This window comes from Augochlora pura, chromosome 10, assembly GCF_028453695.1.
Source record: "Augochlora pura isolate Apur16 chromosome 10, APUR_v2.2.1, whole genome shotgun sequence".
Classification (NCBI taxonomy): Eukaryota; Metazoa; Arthropoda; class Insecta; order Hymenoptera; family Halictidae; genus Augochlora; species Augochlora pura.
This window is the reverse complement of record NC_135781.1, coordinates 14,466,951-14,492,700: the sequence shown is the minus strand read 5'-3', so window position 1 is coordinate 14,492,700 and position 25,750 is coordinate 14,466,951. Positions and strand designations below refer to the sequence as shown.

General features: G+C 37.2%; 3 protein-coding genes across 10 annotated transcripts; 2 read left to right on the top strand and 1 right to left on the bottom strand.

Annotated features, from left to right (window-relative positions):
- Positions 1-297: 297 nt before the first annotated feature.
- Nf-ya (nuclear factor Y-box A) lies at positions 298-3,605 on the top strand. Of its 6 annotated transcripts, none has more exons than XM_078191958.1 (7): positions 298-386; positions 1,156-1,465; positions 1,536-1,672; positions 1,903-2,076; positions 2,151-2,242; positions 2,344-2,488; positions 2,571-3,605. In XM_078191958.1, exons 2-7 carry the CDS (start codon positions 1,174-1,176, stop codon positions 2,640-2,642), a joined length of 912 nt encoding a protein of 303 aa, XP_078048084.1. In that variant the 5' UTR covers positions 298-386; positions 1,156-1,173; the 3' UTR covers positions 2,643-3,605. The 6 variants fall into 6 exon arrangements, with proteins under 6 accessions (XP_078048084.1, XP_078048086.1, XP_078048085.1 ...); XM_078191960.1 differs by having other exon boundaries at positions 368-386; positions 1,159-1,465; XM_078191959.1 differs by lacking the exon at positions 298-386 and adding an exon at positions 419-725 and having other exon boundaries at positions 1,159-1,465.
- Positions 3,606-4,143: 538 nt separating this feature from the next.
- Positions 4,144-5,124, bottom strand: LOC144476593 (uncharacterized). Its single transcript, XM_078193707.1, has 4 exons — positions 4,897-5,124; positions 4,678-4,798; positions 4,392-4,599; positions 4,144-4,330 (listed from the first exon to the last, which is right to left on the bottom strand). Exons 1-4 carry the CDS (start codon positions 5,122-5,124, stop codon positions 4,144-4,146), a joined length of 744 nt encoding a protein of 247 aa, XP_078049833.1.
- A 7,082-nt stretch (positions 5,125-12,206) lies between these two features.
- LOC144476274 (xibalbin-1) lies at positions 12,207-24,538 on the top strand. Of its 3 annotated transcripts, none has more exons than XM_078192986.1 (3): positions 12,207-12,397; positions 20,115-20,193; positions 22,641-24,538. In XM_078192986.1, the coding sequence occupies exons 1-3, from the start codon at positions 12,313-12,315 to the stop codon at positions 22,660-22,662; spliced, it is 186 nt and encodes a 61-aa protein (XP_078049112.1). In that variant the 5' UTR covers positions 12,207-12,312; the 3' UTR covers positions 22,663-24,538. The 3 variants fall into 3 exon arrangements, with proteins under 3 accessions (XP_078049112.1, XP_078049111.1, XP_078049110.1); XM_078192985.1 differs by having other exon boundaries at positions 21,322-24,538; XM_078192984.1 differs by having other exon boundaries at positions 21,295-24,538.
- Positions 24,539-25,750: the final 1,212 nt, after the last annotated feature.

Sequence of the window (25,750 nt, the reverse complement as noted above, 5' to 3'; positions counted from 1 at the left end):
GTTCTACGGAACAATTGTTGGAATTATATAGAATCAATGATATTTATACTGAATCTATTCGTACATAAAAATCTTAAATCTCGCGGATCATTATCGAATATCGGTTGAATCGATTTGAAAGGAAGCGGGAAATAAGCTGTTAGAAACGCGCGAAGTTTGACGATAGCGCGGGAACGGCTAGGTGGGGATAAGTCAAGCCAGTAGATTGGTTAGGCGCATCGAGGCGCGGAGGGGCATCGACCGGTGTGGCATCGGGCTGCTATCGGACTGGCAGGTCCCCCCGTTCAGTACCACCAATACACAAGAGCCGAGGACTCTCTATCGTCGACCATTGGTCCTCAATTTGCCGACCAATCATTGGGAAAGTGCCCACGAAAATATCCAATGTAAGTCCACAAATTATCAAACATCAACGGGGTACGCGTACGGCCGCGCACGGTTGCACGATTAACCGTGTTCTTGTCCTGTGAACCGTTTCGAGTGCGGGCTCGCGTCTTTCCGACATTGAAAATGCCTTTCTGCACGGCCATGTTTGTCGAGACGAGCGTTTCTGGTCCGAAATCCGCATCATTCGTCGCCGAGCATGTCGCGTTCTGTTCGCTGCGGGTCGGCTCATCCTTCGACCCTCAACGTTCGCGCGTTCAACATTCACGAGGATACGAGGTTAATCATACCAGCGAAAGCAGTACCGATATCCTTCGGAACCGTCTTCTGGTCAGCAGAAGGTGATGATTGCTACCTGGCCTCGATTCACAGTCCCACGTATCTAACATTCCGCACGTGGGCTTTCAAACCCATAGTGTGCTCGCCACGTTGGCGATCTTTATCGGTGACCGCAACCGTGAACCGCAATTTGAGAAATTGATGAACTATCCCAGGAGCTTAACCTTTCGAAATTCCTATACACGGGCGAATGCTATTTTTATTTATCTACGTTCGATGGAACAAAGACAGCAACTGTATTATATATGATTCATGGCACTGTATACATTGTGTTTACCTCTACACATAGTCGTACTTGTGGCATGAATGTACCTATGAATCCGAACTTTTGCACCATATAATGTTAATTGTAGAGTGGCCATTTTCGTTGATTGACTTTGTGTATATGTTGTTTAGTTAGTTTCTGTTGTAATGTTAATTTCTTTTGTTTAGAAGTAAGAAGAGCCCAGGATGGAACAACTTGGAGAAGGTCAAGCTGTTGTGGTTGGCGGAGCTGGTGGCACTGTCCAGGTTGTTCAGATGGGTCAAGGAGGTCAAGCGATGATGTTGCCGCAAGCTATACAAGTCGCAGCACCTAATGGTCAAATACAAGTAGTCCCGGTCTCTAGTTTAACTAGTACAGGCCAGCAGATTGTAATTCAACAGCCACAGACCCCACAAATCATTCAAACTCCAGATGGGCAAACATACATTTATCAACCTGTGCAATTGGAAGGCCAAGTGCAACAAACACAACCAACAGGTAACGAAATTCATTGGATTTTTGTTGGTTGTTTTATAAGAGTAATTATTAATATGAAAATCATTTTTAGTAATTAATATCAATGGAAATCTAATGCAAATTGCTGGTACAACATCACAGACAGCGACCACAGCAGCAACTACAGCACCAGTACAGCCTCTAGCAAGTCCTACAGCAACTGCTTCACAGGCAGGAAACGTTGTCATGGTACTAATAGAATGTCTCTTTCACTTACATAGTCTGTGTATGTACATTATACTGACTTGTAGTGACTATAGAGCAACATTATTGTCAGCATTGTCTTATTCTATTGTGTATACAATGAATGTGACATGAATACGACAACATAATGCATTTTCACCATGTCTAATCTATGCCCAAATTAATGCATTCACTGAAAGATTTAGTAATATCAAATTGTAATCTTTTATGACTAGATGGTACCAGGAAACAGTGGACAGACACAGTTTCAAAGGGTAGCATTGCCTAACGCTGAAGTTTTTGAAGAAGAACCTCTCTATGTAAATGCGAAGCAATACAGACGTATATTAAAACGTCGTCAAGCTCGCGCCAAATTAGAAGCTGAAGGGAAGATACCTAAGGAGAGACCAGTAAGTCAGGATTCGTCTGTTGAAATCACTGCTCAAATTCTTTGTAATAAATTAATTTTTATTTTATTTGTCAGAAATACCTCCACGAGTCTCGACATCGGCATGCAATGAACAGAATTCGCGGTGAAGGCGGTCGTTTTCACTCTGGTCAAGTCAAGAAACGAAAGTAAGTGTCTGTTGGTGCCTTAATACCTGCGTTGGTTTTGTACAAAGCAAGCACAGTATCTCATTCAATATTTTACGCATATAAGAGTGTAATGGTTCCAGTAGAGCAAGTGAAAACTCCATGATAACCCAGCACATCACAACTTCGGCCAGCACCAATACCGTTCGTACTATAGCAATAGCAGCAGCAAATGTAGATGTGCAGTATCACGACACAGACAATATGGCATCCACTATTGTCATGGAAGTGAGTACAGTTTTTATAATATAAATAGTAATAAACACATTCTCAAATAGTTTATAAACGGTCAAATATTTTCTTTTTACAGAAACCGGCTATTCCTCTTCAGGACATGATCACTGAAGATGATATCGTTACATCGAACAATCGCTTGCTGTAGATAAATAATCGGATCGGATGGGTAAGACAACTAGCAAAAAAGGAAAATGTGTCAGTGATAACAGTCTACTTACATTTGCATAAAGAACATCTTTGTAAATAATACTCATCTTCATTGGAAGAGTAGTGCAAATACGATTATCGGGGACAAGGAAGAGCCGTGAGGAGTTATTAAAGTTGTATATATTACGCATATAAAAGCGCCTTAGGTATCATATTTTTTTTTAACTTCTCTTTGCCGAATACAAACTCGATAATATTATTGCACAGTTCGTGTCACGATAAAATGGAAAATTTCATCAGAAAATTGATTTTTCTTTACTATTTTCACAAAAGATAGAAAAAAAAGAAGTGTATTATAGTTTAGCTAATATCACACATTCTACGTATACATTCACATGTACATACATATTGAAACTTACACTGTAACATATCGAGTGTAAAGTGTTTGTACAATTTCATATAACAAACAAACGTATCGTTACATTGGATCGAGAGACTGAATTATAATTTATTATTACGTGCTGGGTACCATTCGTAGTGTAGATTTTATAAGTGAATTAGTCCTTAACTTCCATCGCAAGTGGTTGAACGAAAGAAGCGTGTGCGTTGATGAAACTTTTTTGTACAATTTTTGAATGCAAGTACAATTAATTTAGTCGAATGAGAAGGAAAGTTCTATGGGACATAGTTAACCAACTAAAATTATATCATAAGAATTTGAACCTAATTTGTGCAGTGGCTTATTGTAAATAATACGTTTAATTTTTGATTGCTAACTACTTCGGTTAATTAAAGAGGATAAGTCATCGCTATACAGCCGTTCAAACAATTGGATTTTTATTGTAATAACTGATTTGTCTTTCCTACGTATGAACCACGAATTAAGAAATAAATAGTGGTTTTGTAAGCTCGTGAAGAGTACAAGAAAATCAAATAAAGAGAAAATGATTATTATTTTAAATTGTACGATGGCAAGTGTATACCAGATCCATTAAATTTATTCTGCAATCATTTCTAGAAACTCAATTATTTAAAAAAAATTCTGACAACAATTTTTATGGGATTGAGTTGAATTTTTTCTTAACAGATAAGTGAAGAAGTTAATCGGATATGTTTGGTACTATCTTATACGAAATAAATATACAGTACCTCTTTTATTAAAGATTACATCTCGTGTTCATGAAGAAGTATCGTGAAATGATCACAACTACAATCATGGGTATGTAAATAATCTTTAACACAAAAAATGTAAAATTTATTCAGATTATAATGGTATAATGTGGGTGATGCGTGGGTGTGATTATGTGTAAAATGATAATTAAGATGGGCGAGAGTAAAAAATAATATATTTGTAAAGTTATTCAATATGTACAACAAAAGCAACACGGGTTGTGTTTTATAATAACTTTCCTGTGGTAATTTACTTATGATTCCTCCCCCTATAATTGTAAGAACATTATGTAGAACATAATTTTTTCTATAGCATATTAATTACCAATTTAAATCACATTAGACGGAATTGCAAGTTTCTTTTCCGCTAATATCTGAGAACATTCAGAAGGCGGACTGTCCGGTCCTTTAACATATATTTTTGGTTCAATCGGAAGTGGTTCTCCAAATTGTTTGTTTTTAATTATTTTAGTTCCAGTAGCGGTAATTGTAACGTCATACTCTGTATCTCCAGTTCTAAAGGAAGATAGCACTTAGAACATTAATTCTGGTATAGAGTAAATTAATAATTTTATACCGTATGCGAAGAATTTCTCTCTCCTTTTGACTCGGAACTAAATTGTCAGGAGGTTTTCCATATCTGTTGACACGTAGCAAAAGTTCAGAAGCAATTTTCCATGGGTTCCTGTAGGATTTTCTTTGAATCGTCTCTGATATTACCCAATCTTCCGGTAAGGGAATATTTTTCCATCTTCCATATATGTTGACTCGGGGTGAATATTCATCTACGTTAATAAACAATTACTGAGCCTGTTCACAATTATTCTGTAAAATCACAAATGTTTGAGTGAAGTATGTCGAACCCTTAGAGTAATCAAAGCCATACACGGTTTGCTTCGACTCTTTTTCGTTTTGTTCAATTAGCTCCTCATCTGGCACCGATTCCGGAAAAACGTTCTTCAAACGTTGATGCTTTTCTCGGATCTAGACATTAATTATTCTTCTAAAAGTTATGTAGAAACATATATAATAATACAGTAAAACGTCTACTTCAACTAATATTCGTATAATAATTTATTTACTCGCTTTAAATATTCTTCAGGATTTTCAGTTTGTTTCTCCAACGGCAACGATAAATTCTTTCGATGAGTGTTCAGACATTTTTGATACGGTCCATTTAAAAGATTTAAAGGTAATTCATATGCGGTTTTCGGTCTGTACTCTTTTCGTTTCTCAGTTTCCTTTCCGAGGAAATCCTTTTTGTAGATCGTAATGAAATCGCGTGTTTCATCTTCTATTTCGAGAAACATTTTCTTTGATTCTTGAAAATACGAGGACACATATTAAAAAATTCTTACAAAGAGTGTAAAGATCCAAATAGGGTTGTGTTGAAAAAGTGGTAGAAGGTACTGAAGTTGTCGACTAAATATTAAATCTATGAAATGATAACCCTTTTATGATTGTGCTAACGCATACATTTTTTAGTAATTTTAGTAATTAAAGAAGCAGCAAGTCTGACCGAATAAGATGTAAAATGGGGCGTTTGAAAAGGCAAGAAAATTCAAAGCCTAATGATTCTCCGATTTCCCGTGGCTCATTATAGGGGAAATATAACAAGAGCTGAGGCATGGCACCCCTGTGTACTATAAACGCCAATTAGGACACGACATCAAATTACTCCGGTATAGGTGCGTTCTTGTTGCGCCTCGCCTACTCTTTCTTCCCCTTTCGATCTCTTTCCACCCTTGGCTCTTAAGGAGGGTTAAAAAATAGACACGCCGGGTCTGAATTTAGCACGAAAATTTTTCATCGTGAATGGAGCGAGATCCTCCGATTTTTCAATGGGGTTTCTTTAATGTATTTCCCCTTATCTTCGATTCGAGTCCTTTTTCTGCGATTTCTTTGGTTTATCGATCAGACCTTGTTAATAATTTCCTACTCGAATTTCATTTTGATATAAAATAATTTAGTAACATAATAGATCCAAGTTAATGTAATCTTTTCCAATCCTCAAATTAGACCTTCCTATCACCTATTTAGTGTGTAATTGTTCGAAGGCTCGTATATATTAGCATTGTTTTATTCCTTTTTTTAATCAAACAAAATCGATTTTAAATGATTCAGTCAAAATTATTCAGTGCAATATAAACTTAGTACAACTCGATAATTATTAACACCGTTTCAACAGCACTTTCTTATTATAGTTCCTCAACCGCAAGCAATTTGTACTCTACCCTTTAACTCTCCCCTTTCTACTTATCAGTTACCACCCACGCAACGGATTCATAGCCTTCTCGAGAGACGGTGTAGAAGCTTTCTCTTGCACCTCTCCTCACGTCGTGTTTTTTAACTCACCTATTCTTCCGATCCATCTCGTTCTTTTGAGCCATTGTGAATCTTTTTCATATTTCGATCACGTACGAATTTCGTTATTCGCTGAGAGACACCGTGCAAGTGGGCGTAACGGGCGCGGCCCTTGAAACCTAGATAGTACGTATGTATCCTGAAACCCGCTAAAAAAATGTTTAAAGCAGGAACTTCCCTTTTCGGGAGCCCCAGCTTCGCGGTCGTGGGTGTTGCGTGGGTATCTTCACCATTGCAGGCAGTTCGATCCTGTCTGCCACTATATAACTTCGATCTTTCCCGAGCCTAATATATTTCTCCAATACATTTTAATTATATCGAGTAACTTTGTGAATTTGTTCATTTTAATTGTGTTTAGGATCATTAAACCCGCTATATCATAAGATCGTTAATTTCGATATGTTTTTCTGTCTATTCGAGATATCGTATTATGTTACGATAGTTACGACATCCATTGTCTCATTAATTTTACTTTCAGCTTCTTTGCTCAGACATGATCTAATGAGCATTGATGTAACTAGTTAATTTACACCAATTTCTTGGTCGTTTATATCGTTCTCGGTGTTGCAAAATAAAAATAATCTTCTTTTATCAATTCAAAGCATAAATTTACATGAAATAAGACTATTTTGCACGATTTACACAAGAAAATGTCTCATTCCTCAACACTTTTAATCTTCCCATTGTTTTTATATTTCATTTATTTATTTTTCCTATAAATACACAAAATCTACGTTTTATTGTAATACGCTTCTTAATTGCAAGGATGAAGAACCAACTAGAAAGCTTCTAATAATAACTATCAAGTTCGACAACGTAATATACAAACATTCGTAGGTACATTCAATGAGATTTGAAATTGTGAAGTTTATTGTCAAAGGCTACTTAATTGCAAGGATCCATAAATAACTAGAAATTAGAAATCACTCTTAGTAGCAACATCACGCCGAACAGTGAATATGACGATCTGATATTTCAAAATTTGTGGAAAATTTTGCTGTCGAGTGCCAGGGACAGTTACGGAACCAGAAGCGGTTCCATCGTTTGTGTCATTGAAAACATGAGCGAGCATCCACATATTCGACACCGTGTGAATTTATTCGTTAACACGCGTCGACCACAGACAGGTTTCGTTCAGCCTCCCGTTGAAAGCGTCTCTTGAATAATCTGAATTACGTATCTCCGATAAACGGTGCATTGCATAAGTAATTTCGCCACTGAACCTACGATTACCGATGACACAATGAGATCATTCTAGGGGCGTCCTCATGCGGAATATTCCGATTCATCTTCACTCGTAAGTAGATATATGGAGCCCATTCTTCTTTTTCTTTCACCTGTCCGGGATGCTTTATATTTTGCGCGAAAACAGCTGTAGGGAGCTCGGATCGGATCGATGGCTGCAAACAAATGGGCATGTGATGGTTGTCGAGGTGGGAACAGGGTCAAGGTGAAAGACTTCATACGAACGTATTTTGAAGTCGATTTATTCGTTGAAGGCGCGCAAATTAGAAGTGAGAAAAATATGATGATTTGAATAGCAAAAGTAAAACCGGCCAGAAGTCCATACTGTCGCGAACGATGAAACATGAAAATTTGCAACTCATTAAATAAATAAAAAATAAGCTGGCTCGGTTTCTGTAATATTGAGTATACTATAATCCTGTTCTGATATCGAAATTTTGTCATCATTAATAACGCGCGCGGATACCAGGGAAAGCCGCACCGTCGAACGATTTTTCGCTAACGATGGAACGCGAGAATGGAGCAAGGTGTTCGCAATTTTTCTGCACGCGACTAACAGAAACGAAAGATCAGTGAAAGAAAAACTACGGATAAAATATACTTCTATTAGCGATGTAATAAAGAAGAAGTTTAAAATGTTCGAAAGAACTTTGAAGCTTTATCTTTTTACGAACCGGACTTGCGGACATTTATTGTGCGCAAACAAGCGTTCTATTGATTTTTGTTTTAATTAGGTTTAAATGTTACAAGTCTATTTTCTTGTCTCGCAGCGAGGCGAAGGAATTAATTAACGGTAGATTACATCACTTATTAATCAAGTTAAGGAAGTTCATCGAAAAGTCAACTATACCAGGTATTTCGATCCAAGCTGCAACTTCAATCAACGTCGATTAAACTTTTAATACACTCGCGCGTGAATGAAAGTCTGCTGAACGGTGTATCGCGAAGATTGCGATACAAAGTTCCCTCACGAAGCTATGCCATCTTACATTACCTCGCGAGAATCTAGGCAGAAACCTGTTCACTAAAAATAATTTGTGATCAGTGATTCATTGCAAGGTGCGTTATTTTGATTTGGTAATGAAACGAATTATTACAGTAATTATGCAATTTGAGTTTGTTAGAAATTATTTCTCTAGATTTGAAAGAAAGTTCTTACGCTAATATGTTTAGTTCAACAGATTCTTACTTCTACAATTATCTATAGTTTACATTATGAATAGAATTGACAACCATAAATTAGCATACTGCTATGATGCTGCATGGACAAATGAGCAATATTCTATTCTCTGGAGCAATATAGACAGAGGGTGGAAGCGAATGAAATACGATTCATTTTGTTCTACCAAGGACTGTGATCTATATCTGAAATCTTCTGAGAATCATTTCCCCTTGGTGAAACAATTTCGATTAAGTTGACGTTCAAGTTCCCGTAACTAACGTTCGCGGAACTCATTTCATTTTCTAGCCCTTCTTAACTGAAGAAGAAGTTAAGGTAAAAGTAATATTTAATTTGGCCCTTCAACTTACATGGAAATATGTTTCTGAATTTTCTTGGCCGATTGTAAAACATGGTGAATAGAATAAAGAAACAGGCCCTAGTTAGCAGAAAAATTAAATTTCTGAAGTATTTCTGTACAATATAACTCTTTGCATTTTATGTACAGGGAATTTAGTCTAGTGGCTCATAAAATAGATTCCTTATTTTAAGAATGTATTAAATATTAACTAAAATAATATACAAATTCGTTTGAAACATAGCATGCAAATGTTTATTTTGCTCAAGTACTATGCAACTGCCGCAGGAAATGTTCATTTCGCATTAGGACAGGTGGTATTATAATTAAATAACAAAGTGATACCGTAGGTCGCATACATGCTCTGATATGGGATGTGCAGGAACTAATGGCATCTAACTCACCTATCACGAACAATAACGTTGCCTGCGTTTCGATCTCATGCTTGTTTAGCTTCCATGTCCGTTCAGTTTGCATACTTGTTTATTTGCAATTATCCAGGACGTTTATTTACTTTGGGCGCGCACATATGTTTGCAACGTTTCGACATTCTGTCCTATTCTTCTCACTTTCTCATATTAACTTTGTCGTTTCGCCATTCATAGTCGGCCGCCACCGGTGCGAACGTTATCGCGTCCTATCGCGTAGGATCAATCCTCCTTTTTTCATCAAACCGTGACAGGATGTGTGATGTTTCGTGCTCCCCGGTTGTTTGGTATACCCGCTAACTAAATAAAATATTATTTTTGCAGGAGCCTGCTACGATCACAAATTAGGAAGAGAAATTCCAGTTTAGGAAGTTCGCGTGGTTCAATCGATCATGTTTGACTTCAATGAGGGGTGTTTCATCATCCAAGATGCGATAAAATCGATTCTTTTTTTCGCAAAGCTCCGCTTTCTAAGAAATCGATTTTGCGAATTCATGTCGCAAACCGTGCCGAAATCGATTTCGGGTATCTCGACTTCGTAAGATGACCGTGATAAAATCGATTTCGTAAGGTCCAAGTGAACTTTGGGGCGGGTTCCGTAGAATACTCATATTACCTTGGTTATCTTCCCACGTTCAAGCTTGTAAACTCTGCTTAGATAACCATTTCGTTACTAAAAGTGATTACAGTCACTCATCGCCAAGGGCTTATTGTTTTCTAAAGGTAACAGGTCGTCCCTCAAAATTTCATACTAAAACCCTATGAGATTTTGTATTATATAAACTACGATGACTCCTACACAATTTGAAGCAAACGGCAATAATATTAATAGGATCAGTAGTACTCGGTAAATCTTCTTCCACGGATAGAGCAGTTTACACTGACTTTTGTTCTAGAGTATTTATCGAATGCTGTGAAAAATCGATTCTGTTGGAAATTGATACGTTCATCTTTTTATTACTGTAATAAATCATTGTTTGTAACAGAGGCGCGTAAAGTGTAGCTTGTTGATCCTTGGGTGTTCCTTGGCGTGAAAATGTCCCCATTTTCTGTTCCCGGATGTTGCGAGGTATTTTTAAAAAATCTGACACTTATATTATATATCTTGAAAATCTAACATATAAATGAATAACATAATTTGTTGATTCGAAGTGCTAAGAAAATTTCTTTATTTTTGATCTAGTGTTTCGAGAATGTGAAATTATGCAACAATTTGTGCAAATTTTTATGATTCAAATAATTTATTAAAAGTGTTTGACGGATGGGGGAAGATTTGAAAAAGTGATTGTAAGCTAGGATGATATGTGTGAACTATGACCTAGAGTTGCTGATAGGACGAGAAACCCGAAGAAACTTTAGATCACGTTACCGGCGACATAATCGTGATAGGCACATCGAAGGTACCAGTTGCTTCGCAACCAGTTGCTCGTTCTAAAGCTGGTGAGTCGATGGTTCAAGTAACAAATCTCGGCTAGCTGCCCATCGACATTATGAATTTTGAGAAAAGTATTAATGTAAAATAAGTAAATTTCAGTTATTAATCCTTGTACGTTTGTCAAGCGAAAATCCACCCAGTTTCCATTTTAAGAACTATGAGATCTTTCATTTTGTTTAAATATATATATATTTAATCCCATAATATAACGACGTTGGAATTCATTTAAATATGTATTAATTTAAGCAGGGTGCTCGAAGATTAAAGTGGATCGTTTGGATATTTGGATAAAAAAAAAACAAATTATCGTGCAAGAAATACGCTAACTCATCCTCTAAATCATGAACATTTGGTAGAGATAATTAATGAAATGAAATTTGCTCCAACTGTTGCCTCCACAGGTTGTTATAATAGTTATGCGAATATGCTTGCGCAAATGCTAGCAGCAGCTACTGGATAAACATTGTAAATGAAGCTATGTGTAATTTGAATTAAACATTTTACGTCTATCGTTACAAAAATTTTAAACGCAACGTAGTAAATATTTGACCTATTTGATTAAATATGGAATCATTTTTATGACAGATAGTGCTTTTACAGAACCCAGGAAGAGAAAATGAGCGATGGAGGGTAGACTTTCCCTACAAAAGAATGAATTTTATTTGCAAAGTGAGAAATTTTATTTGAAAATAGGCAAATTTGTTATGAGAACACTGTAAGTGCTTCATCTGTTTGGTCACATCATTTTTTCCAGGAGACCAGTATTTTTTTAAGATTGAAGGAAAAGAAAAGGTTAGTAAGTGCTATTGCAGCAAAGAGTGGATTGCGGAAAGGTGAACGATAAGCAAAAAGGTGAATTTAATTTTGAAAAGGGTAAATTTGCAATGCGAACCTTATAAACACTCTTGATTCGTCTGATCGAATAATTTTTTTCCAGGGGTAGCAATTTTGAAAACTAAAAGGAGGTAAAATTGACAACCACTATACTAGTTGAAGTTAAATTTTTACCAGGAAAATGGCGAATTTAATCAGTAAAAAGATGACTGGGTCTAGCCAACCTTGTAGATGCTTGATTCGTTTGATCGGACAACTGGCATGAGGGTAGCAGTTTCAAGGATCGAAGGAGAGAAAATTAGGAAGAAGTCGCGTTGCAAGAGGGTGGTTAGGCATTTCCGAAAGAGTCCAGCTGGCCATCAGGAAGCTCATCATCCCCCTTCGATCCAGATGTTCTGTGAAACCATCGGGACGGTGTCCAGACACCACCAACGACCGTAGAACTTCGCCGAAGTCTTATCCTCTGGTCTCGCTCTCCGCAACGAGATCCTCGTGGGGGCAAGTCGCCACGCCTCCCGCGTCTATATAAGCTACCGGACCGGTGTTGAAACCTCACTTGCACTCCGGCTACGGACTGGGAAGGGTACGCAACATCCACGAGGATTGTTTCACCGAACACACGGACTAAACTACCCCTGAAGCTAATATCATCACCGAGGAACACCGTCGAGAAACATGGAGTTCTATTTACTGTTGAAGTACTACTACCTCTTACTACTCGCCGGCAAGTCCCTGAGTATACCATATATCGACGACGAAGGTGAGTATCGCGCCACCCTTGTTGTTCATTTTCGAAGGATCGTGAATGGAGAACGGCCTCCGAAAAACAGGATTTGCGGTCAAAGTTTCTGAGGGGGTGAGGTTGCAATGAGGTTGTTCTTTGCTGGGGGGTTGTTCGTTTTTCACGTGAAACAGATGGTAGTGCTTCATAAGGGATGAAAATTCAATTGCGCGAATTCCTGTCATAGAATCTGTTCTAAAGGTTCGAGAAAGGGGTAATTGTTGGTTCTGGTAACAAAAGATTTCTTTGAAGGAATTGTTGTTTGGTTAGCTTTATTTTTAGGACCCATGCAGGTCTGCGTTCTTTGCGCACTCTACGACTTTCTTTCATCCCGTTTCGCTCCTCTGGGAGAAACACCTTCGGTGGTCCTGCAGTTTGTAGGGTCTGCAACAAATTGCATGGGGGCGGAAATTCCAAGGGACTTCCTCTGTTATGATTTTCTTTATATTTTATATAGTGGGATTGTACGTTTGCCGTTTTGTGCAAATATTTTTATCGCAATTGAAAAGGAAATAACATTTTGTGAAGTATACTGGTTGGCAGCACTTTTATCGAATTCATTTCTAAATTGCTACAAAAATTTACAGATCTTTTTTTGTTAAATTATTCGTCATATTATAGAACGATTCATTTAGCCGAATTTCATACAAAAAAGTTACTTTACTTAATCTTGTCGGGTTTTGGTGACTCTGGACAAATTTTCCGCGTTGCAATTTTTGCGACCGTTCTGTGAGCTGGTTGAAAATATGAAATCTTTTGAACATTGGGGTTTCGATTAATTTTTTCACTGGGGATACAGTGTACTATCTCGCGATTAGGGTGTATTTCGAGTTGACAATTTCGATTGGATTTCCAGCTAAAACCAGTCCGCAATTCTAATTGTGGAAGCCGGCGCGGCGTGACGGTAATCGAGACAGACGCGCGGCATAAAATTAGAGCCACGAACAATGATTACTATTTTAAAGCCGGGAACAATATTGCCTATTCTAAGAGTCGAGTTCGATATTTCGTTTTTATAGGATGACTCGCCTCGCCGCTATCGACGTTCCGTTTAATCGGTTAACTGGGGGGTTATGCGATAATCTAGAGTTAACATGCTTTAATCGTATTAATTCATTAATGATTATTTGTCACCGGGGGTTACGGATACCTTTCTAGGATACAAAACACGCACACATTGCGTGAGAAACACATAATATTTTTACCGGGCGAATAGTAATAGCATTGGAACCACCGTGACGAAACTTATATCTGTCATAATTTTGCGAACGAGACATACCATGGTGGGATAGGGAATTATTATAGAATCGTTTGAATTGCAAATCGTGCGGTGCTTCATAAAAGTGGGGTTGCAGTCAGCGAGCATTATCACATTATGCTTTTAACATTTCTTTCTGACGTTTTTATACAGCTGTAAATTTTTATGAAAAATACACATTGCCTACGCTAATTGCAAGGTATTGGGGCTGCATAAATATTAATTTATTTTCATATGAATAAAATTCCTGATATTTAATATTTTTAATATTTACATTTATTACATTATACTTCTCACAGATCCATAAAATCTGCAGTCTGAATATAGCGGTGTACTTCGATCTCATTTAATAATTTTAAATAAAATATTTACATTGGGAAAGTAAAACTATAGTTAGTACTGAATATTTTTGTCATATTGGTTATTTATTACGATATTCTGCCTCTGAAATCAATATTAACCATTTTTTCGGAAAGAAGCATATCAAACAGTCTCAATATTTTTAACTGAATGGGATTTAAATGTCATTGTGAATTACCTTAAAACTCAACGATCGAAGTTCGAATAGGTTTATGTAACTAATTAAGTACTTCGGTGAAATTATTAGCTAGCTGTTCATTTCTTTTAACAAAGTTCCCTGTTACATTGTTATCGACGCCAGTCAATTGATACGATGGAATCAGCACTCGATCGAAATGTGTTACGCAAGGAGTAACGATTGCGAGTAAAATGGAAGCAGCATCAAGCAGCGATCGCCCTTGCGTCGCGCTTTAATTGAACGTGCGTTTAATTAATTTCGAGGGCTTCCCTACATCGAACCTTGGTTCTCTCACTCCAAGACACGTAACAAAATGCACAATCGCCCACTGGTGAACTTGAACGAATTAAATGAGCACTTAATCTAGTAATACACAAGAGTACCCGTGAAAATCATAATTGATAATCCTGGTACAAATGAGCTAAATCTCCTGGAGACACATTATCCATTTTTACACACTTACATACGGAATAACTAGAAGCGAGCGTCTTAATAAATATTTTTCATTACAAACAATAATACGTGTTATTATAATTGATCGAATGATTGATTAAATGAATGATCATTCGGAATTAAATTAAAGTCTTATGCACTTACATCGTTCACAGTATTAATGATTGTCCATACTAGTATTTTTAATTTGCAGGTTATTATAATTAGACTGTAGGTGAACGGCATTTATGTGAAAAATTTTCTTCTGTCTATAATTTTAATAATTTAAAAATAATATGCCGTTTGTATTCCTTCAGTATTTCACTATTTTGTGTTTCACGTTGTCATTTTTCTCATAAATATGTAAAATCCAAGGCTTATTTTAAAATAAATATTAATAACTACTATTGGCAGTGTCATTTATAGTTGTGAACATGGTGACAACATTTAGTGAGCGATTCGAGTTTAGTGCGACAAGATGAAGGCGATCATAATGCCGGAACTTGTCGCGCACGTTGTACGCGCGGAATTTATGCGTTGCCGTGCCAACCGCGGGGATGTAAATCACGAAATAATCAGGATGCCTCATTACGTCAACTACGCTGCTCCTTCTTAGTCATTCTCTTCGATGCATTTTCTTGAACGGATACAGAAATTCCTAAGCTATGGAAAATCTGTTAAACATCGGCGTTCTACTTGCAATGCCACTTTCTCGAGATCATACATTTTACAGCATGTTTCTCTGCGTTTTTTGAGTCCGGTGGAAATTAAATGTATTTTGTGTTCTCGTAAACAAGCGAAAATGTTGATCCAACGAATCCACGTTCTTCTTGGAATTCTGCTCGACTCCGTGTAAGCGTTGGGGACAACACTTTTGGAGAATAAATTCGGCAACTAACAATACCTTGAAATATTGGAAATAATTATTTTTTAATGCTCACATTTTATTAAAAATTCCGAGGTAGATCTACATGATGTAAGCTATAAGAAAGTAGATATTGTTTCAAATGCTTATGGAAGGCGCGGGTACAGTTAGCAACATTATAAGATCGCACTGAGAAACTGCAAGAATTCGCGACATTTTCGATACTCATATTAACATGAAAATTATTATTGAATATTTATATACAAAGTATTCGTTATATTGTGCAGTATTTATGAAAAACGAGCACATAGAAAACACTCACTGCGAAACTCTGCCGTTAGAATCTCTTTTGACGATTTTTAAGGGTTACTTTAACCTCTTCAGGAATGAATTTTTATAGTAGGGAACAATCTATTTATTTTCTTTTTTATTTATCATTCATCTTATTTCATTCGATGAGGTTTTGTTAGCATTGCTGAAGGATACTGTAGCGAATAGTTTCTCAACTGATTCTTATTTTCTTTACACTTCGAGTAATTATAATTTTAAGAAAAGTAAACGTTATAAACACATACGTGACCACAGGCGTAAAGAGATTAGGTAACAGAAATTGTTATTAAGGAATTATTCAACAATTAGTTCTTCTATTGTCACAACTTCGTTAAATCGATGACTCGTACGAATCTATAAAGTAGTCTAAGACTGACAGCTCTAAAATCCGCAATTTGAAACAAATTTTACCTCGCGTCGAATAATAAGAAATAAATCGAATTTCATTTAATATAGCATAAACTTGAATAACAGTATCTCTCTCGTGCACACTGCTCGATCCCGCGCAACAAGTAGCTAAAATCAATCCGAAAAATCGCGTGGTCAGATCACGAACGTTCGTCGATAGTTTAGGTCTGATGCGATCAGCTCCAGCGGAGAAATGTTCGTGACAGCACCCGCTGGAAGGTTTCATAATTTCGTGGGGAATATTGAAACATTGGCAAAATCCTCGGGGCAATGCTAAGAGAGAGAGAGAGAAAGAGAGAGAGAGAGAAAGAGAGAGAGAGAGAGAGAGAGAGAGAGAAAGAGGTAGGGGGATGGTCCGGAAAGGTAAGAGGGAGAAGACGTCACGTCGGATTACCTTAATCCCGGAGGCCGTCGATGGGAATACCGACGACCAAGAAAATGGAGGAAGTGAAGATAACGAATTGTCATTGCGTGTGCAGCCTCCGTATATCCTATCGGTATTGCCTCGCAAGAATTAATGAATTCTTTACCGGATTCTAGGTTTCATACAGGTGGAAACTTCTTCCTTAAACTATACCTTGATACCTTAGTATCTGGAGTCTATATGGAATATAATATTTTTGAGTCTTCGGAGAATGTTAATGCAGATCGCAGTCAGATCCTTATTTATTCATGGTGTTTCCACATTTTTTTAACGCGAGGAAACTTATCATTATGTACATAATTTCTTTTTTAAACTGAACCTTTGATACTGGTGTTTTACATAACAATCAGCATGACGCTCTCCTTGGAAATCGTCGTCGTAGATCGCGGATCCTTGTGCATTTATTTAAGCAGACTTTATTTTATTTATTTTATTAAGCAATCTTGTATATTGATAAACATCAGCAACGACAGTGCTTTACAGTTACAGTAAAGAGTTTCCTAGTCGTTAAATTGAATTTGTTCCTTATTTTGGATTTTATAAAAATTTGCATGGAGATTTGTAATCCAGTAATTAGTGATCTTATGCAGAATCTCTTCTGTGAATACTAATATTTCCTCGAGAGTTGCGTCTTATTCTGTTCAAATTTTACATTCTATAGTTTGCGAGATTAATTTATTAAATTTTTTATTCGAGATTGTTGATAATATTTCGGGATAGATTTTTGATATTTCACTTATATATTTTACATTTCCTGGGTCTTTTAAATCGTGTAATATTTCATCCAAGTGTTCGTTTCACTCTAATCAAAAGTAAACCAACGCATTTAAATGACTAAATTAAAAGCAAACTCTAAGAAATTAAGTTTCCTGCGATTTACATACTTTGACAGACACGCCGCGGCCATGTTGACATTTATTTGCCGCGATTAATTCCACGGGAATATTACATGGGGACAGTTTTGCATCCAGCTTTTACGGAAGGGGATGGAAAATAGAGTTTAAGATTTTCTTCAAGGTTTTCACGCGATGTATTTAATATTCGCACCGTTAAGGAGGCGGTTTACGTGACACGCTTTTCAAAAAGGGTCTGCGAAACGTGCTTGTTAAAGGACGCGCGTATCCTTGCGAATTCACTTCTTGCTATTGCGCCAATCTTCTTCCAGCAGTCAGAAAAGTCGATATTCGGTTCCAATGCTCGATAACAAAGTAGAATCGTTTTAGTAAAACATCATCGGCTCAAGTGTTGCTTTTTAAGATTTCATTATCATGCCGAAGATTTTGAGGATTAAAATCGATCGAACTAATCAAGGAATCTTTTCTGGAGTAATTGATCTGGAGGATTGGCCAAGTACTTCATCTGGAAAAATTTCGTTCACATTTTTCTGTCAATGTTTAATTGAAAATGTGTTGCATTAGTTGACTGAACGATTATCCGAAACCTTATTATCAGTGATTACCAGATTCAACAATTTTATCTTAAACAATTTTTTACAGGATTTTCAGTCGATGTTAATACAAATTCTAGATTTGGTAAACTAATCGACTGATTAATCACGAAACCCGACTATTTTGTGGACAAATTGGCTGGGGTATTAATCGAGGCTAAGAATAATTTTTCGGAACTTAGCTGATTCGTTGATTAGAAGTTTTCCCCTTGTTGACGCAAGACGAACTGTCGCGGGATGAATATTACATTGCCGGGGGACGCACATTCCCTTATCCAGTCGCAATCCCCCGCGCACGTGTTTTACGACGACGAAAACTCCGCGACCGTGAATTTTATTCGACCTTTTTACGATCTGCTTTCCGTCCCACTTTCCGCCCTACTCTCTATGAATGCGAATAAACTGATCCCGGAACGATTCATGGAATCATAAATTCAATAACATGTCGTGGTGCTTCTGTCACGTTGCTTTTACGGGTTCCTCACTGATCGATGGGAGTACCGACAATTCTGGATGCGGAGCCACTCAGCATTCGTCACTAGAGCTTCTCAATGTCTATAGTGCACTTTTAGTACTATTTGTTTTTTTACGGAATAAATAGATCTGTGATCGTTCCATTTTTAATGTTCGTATACTAAAGCTAATGATTTTTGTAATTCTAGTGAAGCATGATTGTTTATTTCTTTCTTCATAGGTTATAAAGAAATTTTGTTGATAGATGGTACCAATGAATGCTTCCATCAATCAATTTTATTCCAGAGTGATATAATGTTGGGTTCACTTCGGTTGAACGTTATGAAGTCTCTATTCTTGTCTCGTAGTTCTCATCTAAAATTATCAATGATTTCTATCAACCCCAAAAGGAATAAATCGGTCTCTAAGAAATTGATTATTCTGTTGGTAACGAAAGCAATCTCACAGAAAAATTCAAGTTTTACAAATTCCCACGTTGACATGGATCACCTAGCTCGGTGACGAAATAGTTGTAGCAGCATGACGACACCTTTGACCTTTGTGCAAGCAGATATCTTGGGTGATTCCAAGTCCCGCGTAATCCGCTTTGCATTCTTGCGGAACGTGCTGTGGTAGTCCCAACTCTTTAGTCGTTGTTCACGGAACGATGCGTCACCTAAATACCAAGAACCAAGGGACATGTCACACCCGTGCGATTTTCGTGCGACAATTAAACACTTCCGATAAAAGGACCCTTTTTATTTTCATCCTTTTCAGAGCTGGTCTTTAAAAGCCCATAAACGATTCGCCGGGTCGGTGATTAATCGATTGTTATACGATACGTTTCTCCTGCTAGAAAATTGATTATCCGACTGATACTTCCTGATGACCCTGCAAATTGCTTTTCCGAAGGTATCCGGTCGACTTTTCCTTCGATTGGTGAGAATAAATGGTCTGGCGCCGTTCCCGGATAGAAAAGACGCGCAGATACGCTCGTCGGTTAACTTTTAAGAATTCGACATTTAAAACAGTGTTCCGTTTAAATTTTCCTTACGAAACTAGCAATTCTATCTACTGATTAACTTATGAAAATTGTCGCGCAAAAAATTCTCTTTGATAGTCTAACTGTGTTTTATTCTTTCATATTTTATATGAAGTTCTATACTAGTTGATGCTATTTTCGTTTATCATATTTTATTCTCTCGTATGTCTCACCTGCCTGTATTCTGTATGTTTGTATTTTAAACAATTGTCTCGATAAATTGCAATCGTAGAGAAACAAAGCGTTTAAAGTGTCTAATCGGCCGACTACCGAAGCGCAGCCTCCAATACTGGAGTCATTTATGCCTCAAATTGATATTCTACTAATATTGTATACTTGAGCCCTTTTCTTCATTCCTGTTCATCATGACTATGACAAAGTAGACTAATGGTTAAAGCAGAAAATAAATGATTTTTCGCTTCAAAACGTGCTCGTTGAATAAAATCACTGAAATTAATCTTTCCAAGCTATTAACATTACATTTTTTGGTTTGTTGCAGAAGATTATGCTCTACAGAATGTAGACACCGATTATACAGACAACGGTTTAGAAAACCTGTTACGAGCAGGTCAACAAAAGTGAGTATTTACTACTTACTTTGTATCGTCTATTGCTCATTCCCGTCTTAACTTTCTCACGAATCTCATCCATATATCCCCTTAAACTCTTTTAACCCTTGTTGCGTGGTAGTACATGTTGTGATTAGTGAAATAAACTTGTGCGTTACTTCGATATCATAACGAATGAAAACTATCTGAATCTATAATCTATTCGCACCGTAACTTTCACAAGCTTATTGTCGGTTTCCAACGAGTTCGCTGATAAATGATCAAGTTGCTGTACATTTGTGATCGCTGACGCGTGTATTCATGTCATTTAAAATTATATTCTCGGTTGCCGCTAACGTGTATTCACGTCATTTTAAATTCTATTAAAGCAAGTATAGCAAGCATACAAATGATAAAAATCTTTTTTATCTTATACAGCACGTCATTGCAACATTGATAGTTCAAAACAAATTTTATTATTTTTATCCTTGCTTTAACTATTGCGGCAACTAGCTTCAAAATTTTATTATTTTCACCGGTACTCGAATGTATTAATATTTCGTGCAAAATTAAATTTTTTTTAAATGAATGAATACAGTAGAAAATGCTAAAGTACATTTGAATAAAATAAGCCATATTTATTATGAGAACTGATACAATGACTTTCTGTGAATCGAATAGGTAATAATTTTTTGTTTAGAATGGACTATTGACTGGTGTACCCAAATACTGAAATCCTGAGACATTTAGCGATGTGACGTATGTTTTCCAATAGACTTTACGCGTTATAAAATGCTAGGACACGTGCATGTTCTGAAATATTTTTAGAAGAATTTTTAGGTAGTTCTTTAAATGTAAAAGATTTGTATTCAATTCCGAAATAGCCATTGAAAATGGAAAGTTGCGTGACGATTCCCAGTCTGATAAAAACAAAGTGTGCGTATTACGTACATTCTGATAAAGAAACGAGGTCTGATTCTCAGCAAGTGTCGAAAACAACGTCGCTCCGCAAAATGTCTTCCCGGAGATGCGAAAGGGTTGACTAGACAGCCGCCATCTTCCCTCCCATCCCCGTGTCGATGTCTCGATGTCACGACAAGGCATTGTTCTAATACCCCTAATCCCGAGTAGACGTACCTCGTTGATTTACCTGTTTAGACGAGCCTGCATAAAACGGGGCGGAAACTGTGACCACCGGCCGAAAGACTGTTGCCACAGTTCCAGCTGCAGATGCAACCTGTGGGGCTCGAACTGCAGGTGCCAGCGGGCCGGCTTCTTCCAGAAATGGGGCTAAAATGTCACTGTTCCGAGCGACCCTTCGATTCGATGCACAACTCGCGACAACATCATTTAATTACCGACTACCTCGAAGTTTCTTTGATTCCTCGCGATCGTTTCATACCCTAAAACACAAATCTGATCCTTCGTGCTCTTCGTTCTTATTATCTTTCCGGAAATACAAGACACCTTGCATCGACATCTGAAGCTTGGTGAATGTAAACTTCGACTTGTTTCTGATAAATCGAACGACGTACCGATAATCGAAGACAATATCATAAGTTGGATAGATTTACGCGCGAAGGGTTGACACGTTCACTATCCATCAAGATTATATATTTAAAAACTCATGGTAAATTGTTTAATGAATTTGCTCTCCATAGAAGAATAGCTTGGCGTCTAATATTGTTGCACGATCGTAGCAGTTCGTTTGTTTTGTGAAGTTTGAAGTGTCTCAGTTCGTGGTAGTGAACGTGTTAACCCTTCCTGTTTAAAATCAGTGTTTGTTTAGCAGATTATTTCAACAAATTTTTGCGTGTTTCGAATGTTATCGTTAGAAAATCAACAAGAATATATTTATGCTGAGAAGACGAAAATACTGAAACGCGAACGGCATACGTCGCGCGAAATGCGCAAATGGGGATTTGTTTAAATAATTGCTGCTAACGTTAGAACAGTTCCATTGTTCGCGTTTTATTCGCTCCATCATCGAATCAGTCAATTGATCGAACAGAAATTCCATAGGAGATGAATTTTTCATGCGAATTATCCCGGAGTCAACTGGACGATGGTTTTTACTCTCTGTTGTCCATTTTCGTTTTTGTTACCGTGCGGTGCACGTCTCGTATCTACCTCCCTCGCGTACAATACTCGGCTAACAAATTCGCCGCGAGTTTATTCTCCGTTTTTATCTTTCCCGTTTCGTTCCACCCGCGACATTATACAGCGCAAACTGGCTTCTGTTATTGTAATGCCACCGCCGTCTCGCCCATCTCTTCTTCGAACAGCTCTTCCGACAATAAAGTTTTTCTATCTTTCCCCGCGGACGCAACGATTCCTTCTCGTCTTTCGTTTACAGTCCGAGCTTTGCTTTTTATCGCCCACTTGGAGGCCTTTCGCGATATGTTGCGAACACGGAAACCCCATCGAAGCACTGACGAGTGGTACAAAGTCGGACTTTGCAACTTTATTTCTTTCAGTACAGAGAGGAAAAGTTCGTGACCGTAGGAAGCTGTCTTCCAACAGACTTTGCGCGGATGATAATAACACGACGGAGAGTTGCCGTACTAGCAAACGCAAGCGACTTGGCCGAGAGATTTCTTGTTTCATCGATTGTAAAATTATTTTATTGGATTAATGATCGTCGAGAACGTTTGCTAGAATAATTCAATATGGTACAATGACGCAGTTCGAATAGGGGTCATTTGAAGACATAGAAAACCATCTTGTAGGCGGCAGACGTTGCGCGGGCAATAGTAAAATGGCGGAAAGTTGTACGAGAAAACGCAAGCGACATTGCTGAATAATTCTGCTTTTCATCGATTGTTCAATTATTTTGCTCAGGACGATTGTTTAGAACGTTGGCTAGATTAGTCTGGCATGGTTGAGCGATGCAGATTGAACCGAAATGGATAATGGACATAGAAAGCAGTCTTCCAGGAGGCAGACGCTGCGCAGGCGATAATGAAATGTCGGAGAGTCGTCAAACTAGCAAACTCTTTTTTTTATCGAATGTAAAATTATTTGGTTGGTTTGAAGATCGTTTAGAACGTTTGGAAGATTATGTCAATATGGTAGAACAATGCGGAAAGATGCAGGTGGAGTGGCCGAAGTAGCGGGGATTTCGATAAAATTCCCTTGAGTTCCTATGTTTCAGTTCCTGGCGAATCGATCGTTCATCCGATCTTTGCGATTGATTTTATTAAGTAGAGAAGAAACTTGTACAAATTTACCATAGGTGAGGCAAAGCGCGGTAAATTCCGAGGATACTTTTTCTGTCCCGATTCTCTGGCCTCAAGGCGCGCCATCTCCGTTCGCGCAGCGAAAGAAATTCGGCGAACGTGTCCGGCGAACCCTCGACGGACAATCCGAAAATTCTATTGGCACACTGTTCTCTGATTGGTGTTTCTTCTAGCCACTTTTTCCCAACCAGACGACAGTGTTCCATCTCCTCTAATTCGTCGCCCGCGGAGATGAACGCGCGTATATACATACATACGTAGAATAATTGAAAGGGCGTAGCCAATTAAGATGGTCAAAATCGCCCTTAGACGTCTTTCAACGACTATAATACCGTTCGATAGCTGACGAAGAAAAATCATCTGTGCTAAATTTCGATCCTGTAACTTGTTCGAGTGCGTAGTTGCAGGGTAAATTAGGTTACGCGCGCTCTTCTGTCCATTTTCTCCCCTCGGAGGCTTTTTAAAAATTTTGGAACAATGTGGAAAGTGTACATCACAATTTTTTCTTTCTCTAAAATCGGAGTTCCTGGGTTTAAAAACTGATTGTTTCGATGTAACAAAGTTTAAAATTAGTTAATGTACACTTACGGTAAGCTCAGCAAATGTAACTTTATTACTTACAGTAGAAACATCGACAAATTCAGTTTTCATTTTTTTTTTTAAATAACTCAGACAAAAAATGTGAAAAGCACATTTTTGATAACTACAGTTTCTAACCAAGAAATCTGAAAATATTCTGTAATATACGAATATAAGCCATATTTTAAAAAAAGATTTTAAATAACCTCACAAGGAGGAAATATGCGGAAAAGGTGCAATCTAATTTACCCTATAACTATCCTCCTGGACAGATTACAAAGTTGAAATTATCCACGGATGAGTCATTTCTTGTTCAACCATCGAACCGTATAATAGTCATTGAAAAATTTCTAAGAGCAATTTTGATCGTCTTAATCGGCAAAGCCTTTTCTCGAATTGATTTGTCGATCAGAAGAAAGAATTATTCTGGAGGTACGTTCCTCCCCTATTGAATTTTAAAACGTGTATGTACGTGTCCACGTCTATGCATACTAATTATAAATTGAAAAACACAATAATGGATGTTATCGTATCTATCGGAAGGTGGATGTACATGTACCGATATATTATGGAAATATAATATATATTATATATGTACTAGCAACTGATTCTATCGCCTTAATTCCCATCCGAATTTTTTCAACGATTCCTTTTATTTTCTTCAGCGTATTTTATTGTAGATTAGTTATTGAACTGCGGACTTTATGATTTATGATAGAAGTGGGTAAGTGCGATTTAAAATGAGGCTCCAGGTTTTTGAAATTTATGCTGGATATTTGTGTGTGTGTTTGTGCGCGCGCGTTTTAATATGCAGTCTGTGAATTATTGTTAGTTACAGACATTCTATTCTGTGCATATGTATACTTACATATAGTATCGCATTTGCGTTATTATTGTAGTACATATAGAAAAAAGAATAAAATAAAATATAGTGCAGCATATTGCGAATTACCAAGGATATTATTAAATAAAAATTATCCCTGCAATTCTAGTTTCGTGAAGCAGTTGTTCAAGAGCGAGTTTTCATTTTCGTAAGCCATTGTCTGCAGGCACTATATCAAATCCCACTCTTCAGTCACGAATGAACAGTTCCTTCTATGATTTCAAGTAGCTTAAACAGAGGAGGCTTCTTCAATTGCAACGTCGACTAATCCTCTGATCGTACACTTTTCACTGATCGCTTTTACAAACAATATTGTCCAGCATGATATCAGCACAACAGTTTTGCGACAATTACAATTTTCATCGAATGAATTTCGTTATAAAAAATGAAGAAATAAAGGTTATTCGAAAGGCAAAAATTGAAGAATTTTATTTTTTCTTTAAAATATTCTACGTCCAATGGGAATATCATCTTATAAATAGTTATAAATAATGCTAGTAGGTAATATTGTCTGCGTCTCCGGCGTTACCCATACTGATGACAATGCAAGTACCAATGAATCATGTGAAGGACAAGCAATGTACTGTGAACAGATTAGGTTTTGGAGGATATACCACATGAACTTCTGTCATTAAAGTATACTTCAAAAGTAAGTACTAAAAAAGAGCGAGCTCTATGTGAGAGTATAAAAAGTTTAAAACATCGTCTAAAAGAAACATATTTTAGTTTCTCTTATATTTATTACGCTTTGATAATCTTAAGTAATTTACGATAGTTTGGTATGTACAGTGCTTGTAGATTTAAAGAACCGGCAATTCCAATCATTTCTACTATAATAATACTATCTACTATATATATACTTACTATCTATCTACTTACTATCTAC

What these genes read in the sequence shown, in the direction of transcription:
- LOC144476274 (XM_078192984.1), top strand. Translation starts at nt 12,313, where the DNA reads ATGGAGTTCTATTTACTGTTGAAGTACTACTACCTCTTACTACTCGCC. An exon ending in ACCATATATCGACGACGAAG is followed by an intron (nt 12,398 to 20,114) that starts GTGAGTATCGCG and finishes GGTTTGTTGCAG; the next exon opens with AAGATTATGCTCTACAGAAT. An exon ending in TTACGAGCAGGTCAACAAAA is followed by an intron (nt 20,194 to 21,294) that starts GTGAGTATTTAC and finishes AATCCCGAGTAG; the next exon opens with ACGTACCTCGTTGATTTACC.
- Nf-ya (XM_078191958.1), top strand. Translation starts at nt 1,174, where the DNA reads ATGGAACAACTTGGAGAAGGTCAAGCTGTTGTGGTTGGCGGAGCTGGT. An exon ending in AGATACCTAAGGAGAGACCA is followed by an intron (nt 2,077 to 2,150) that starts GTAAGTCAGGAT and finishes TTTATTTGTCAG; the next exon opens with AAATACCTCCACGAGTCTCG. An exon ending in CATCCACTATTGTCATGGAA is followed by an intron (nt 2,489 to 2,570) that starts GTGAGTACAGTT and finishes TTCTTTTTACAG; the next exon opens with AAACCGGCTATTCCTCTTCA.
- LOC144476593 (XM_078193707.1), bottom strand. Translation starts at nt 5,124, where the DNA reads ATGTTTCTCGAAATAGAAGATGAAACACGCGATTTCATTACGATCTAC. An exon ending in CTGAAGAATATTTAAAGCGA is followed by an intron (nt 4,799 to 4,896) that starts GTAAATAAATTA and finishes ATTAATGTCTAG; the next exon opens with ATCCGAGAAAAGCATCAACG. An exon ending in TGGCTTTGATTACTCTAAGG is followed by an intron (nt 4,600 to 4,677) that starts GTTCGACATACT and finishes TTATTAACGTAG; the next exon opens with ATGAATATTCACCCCGAGTC.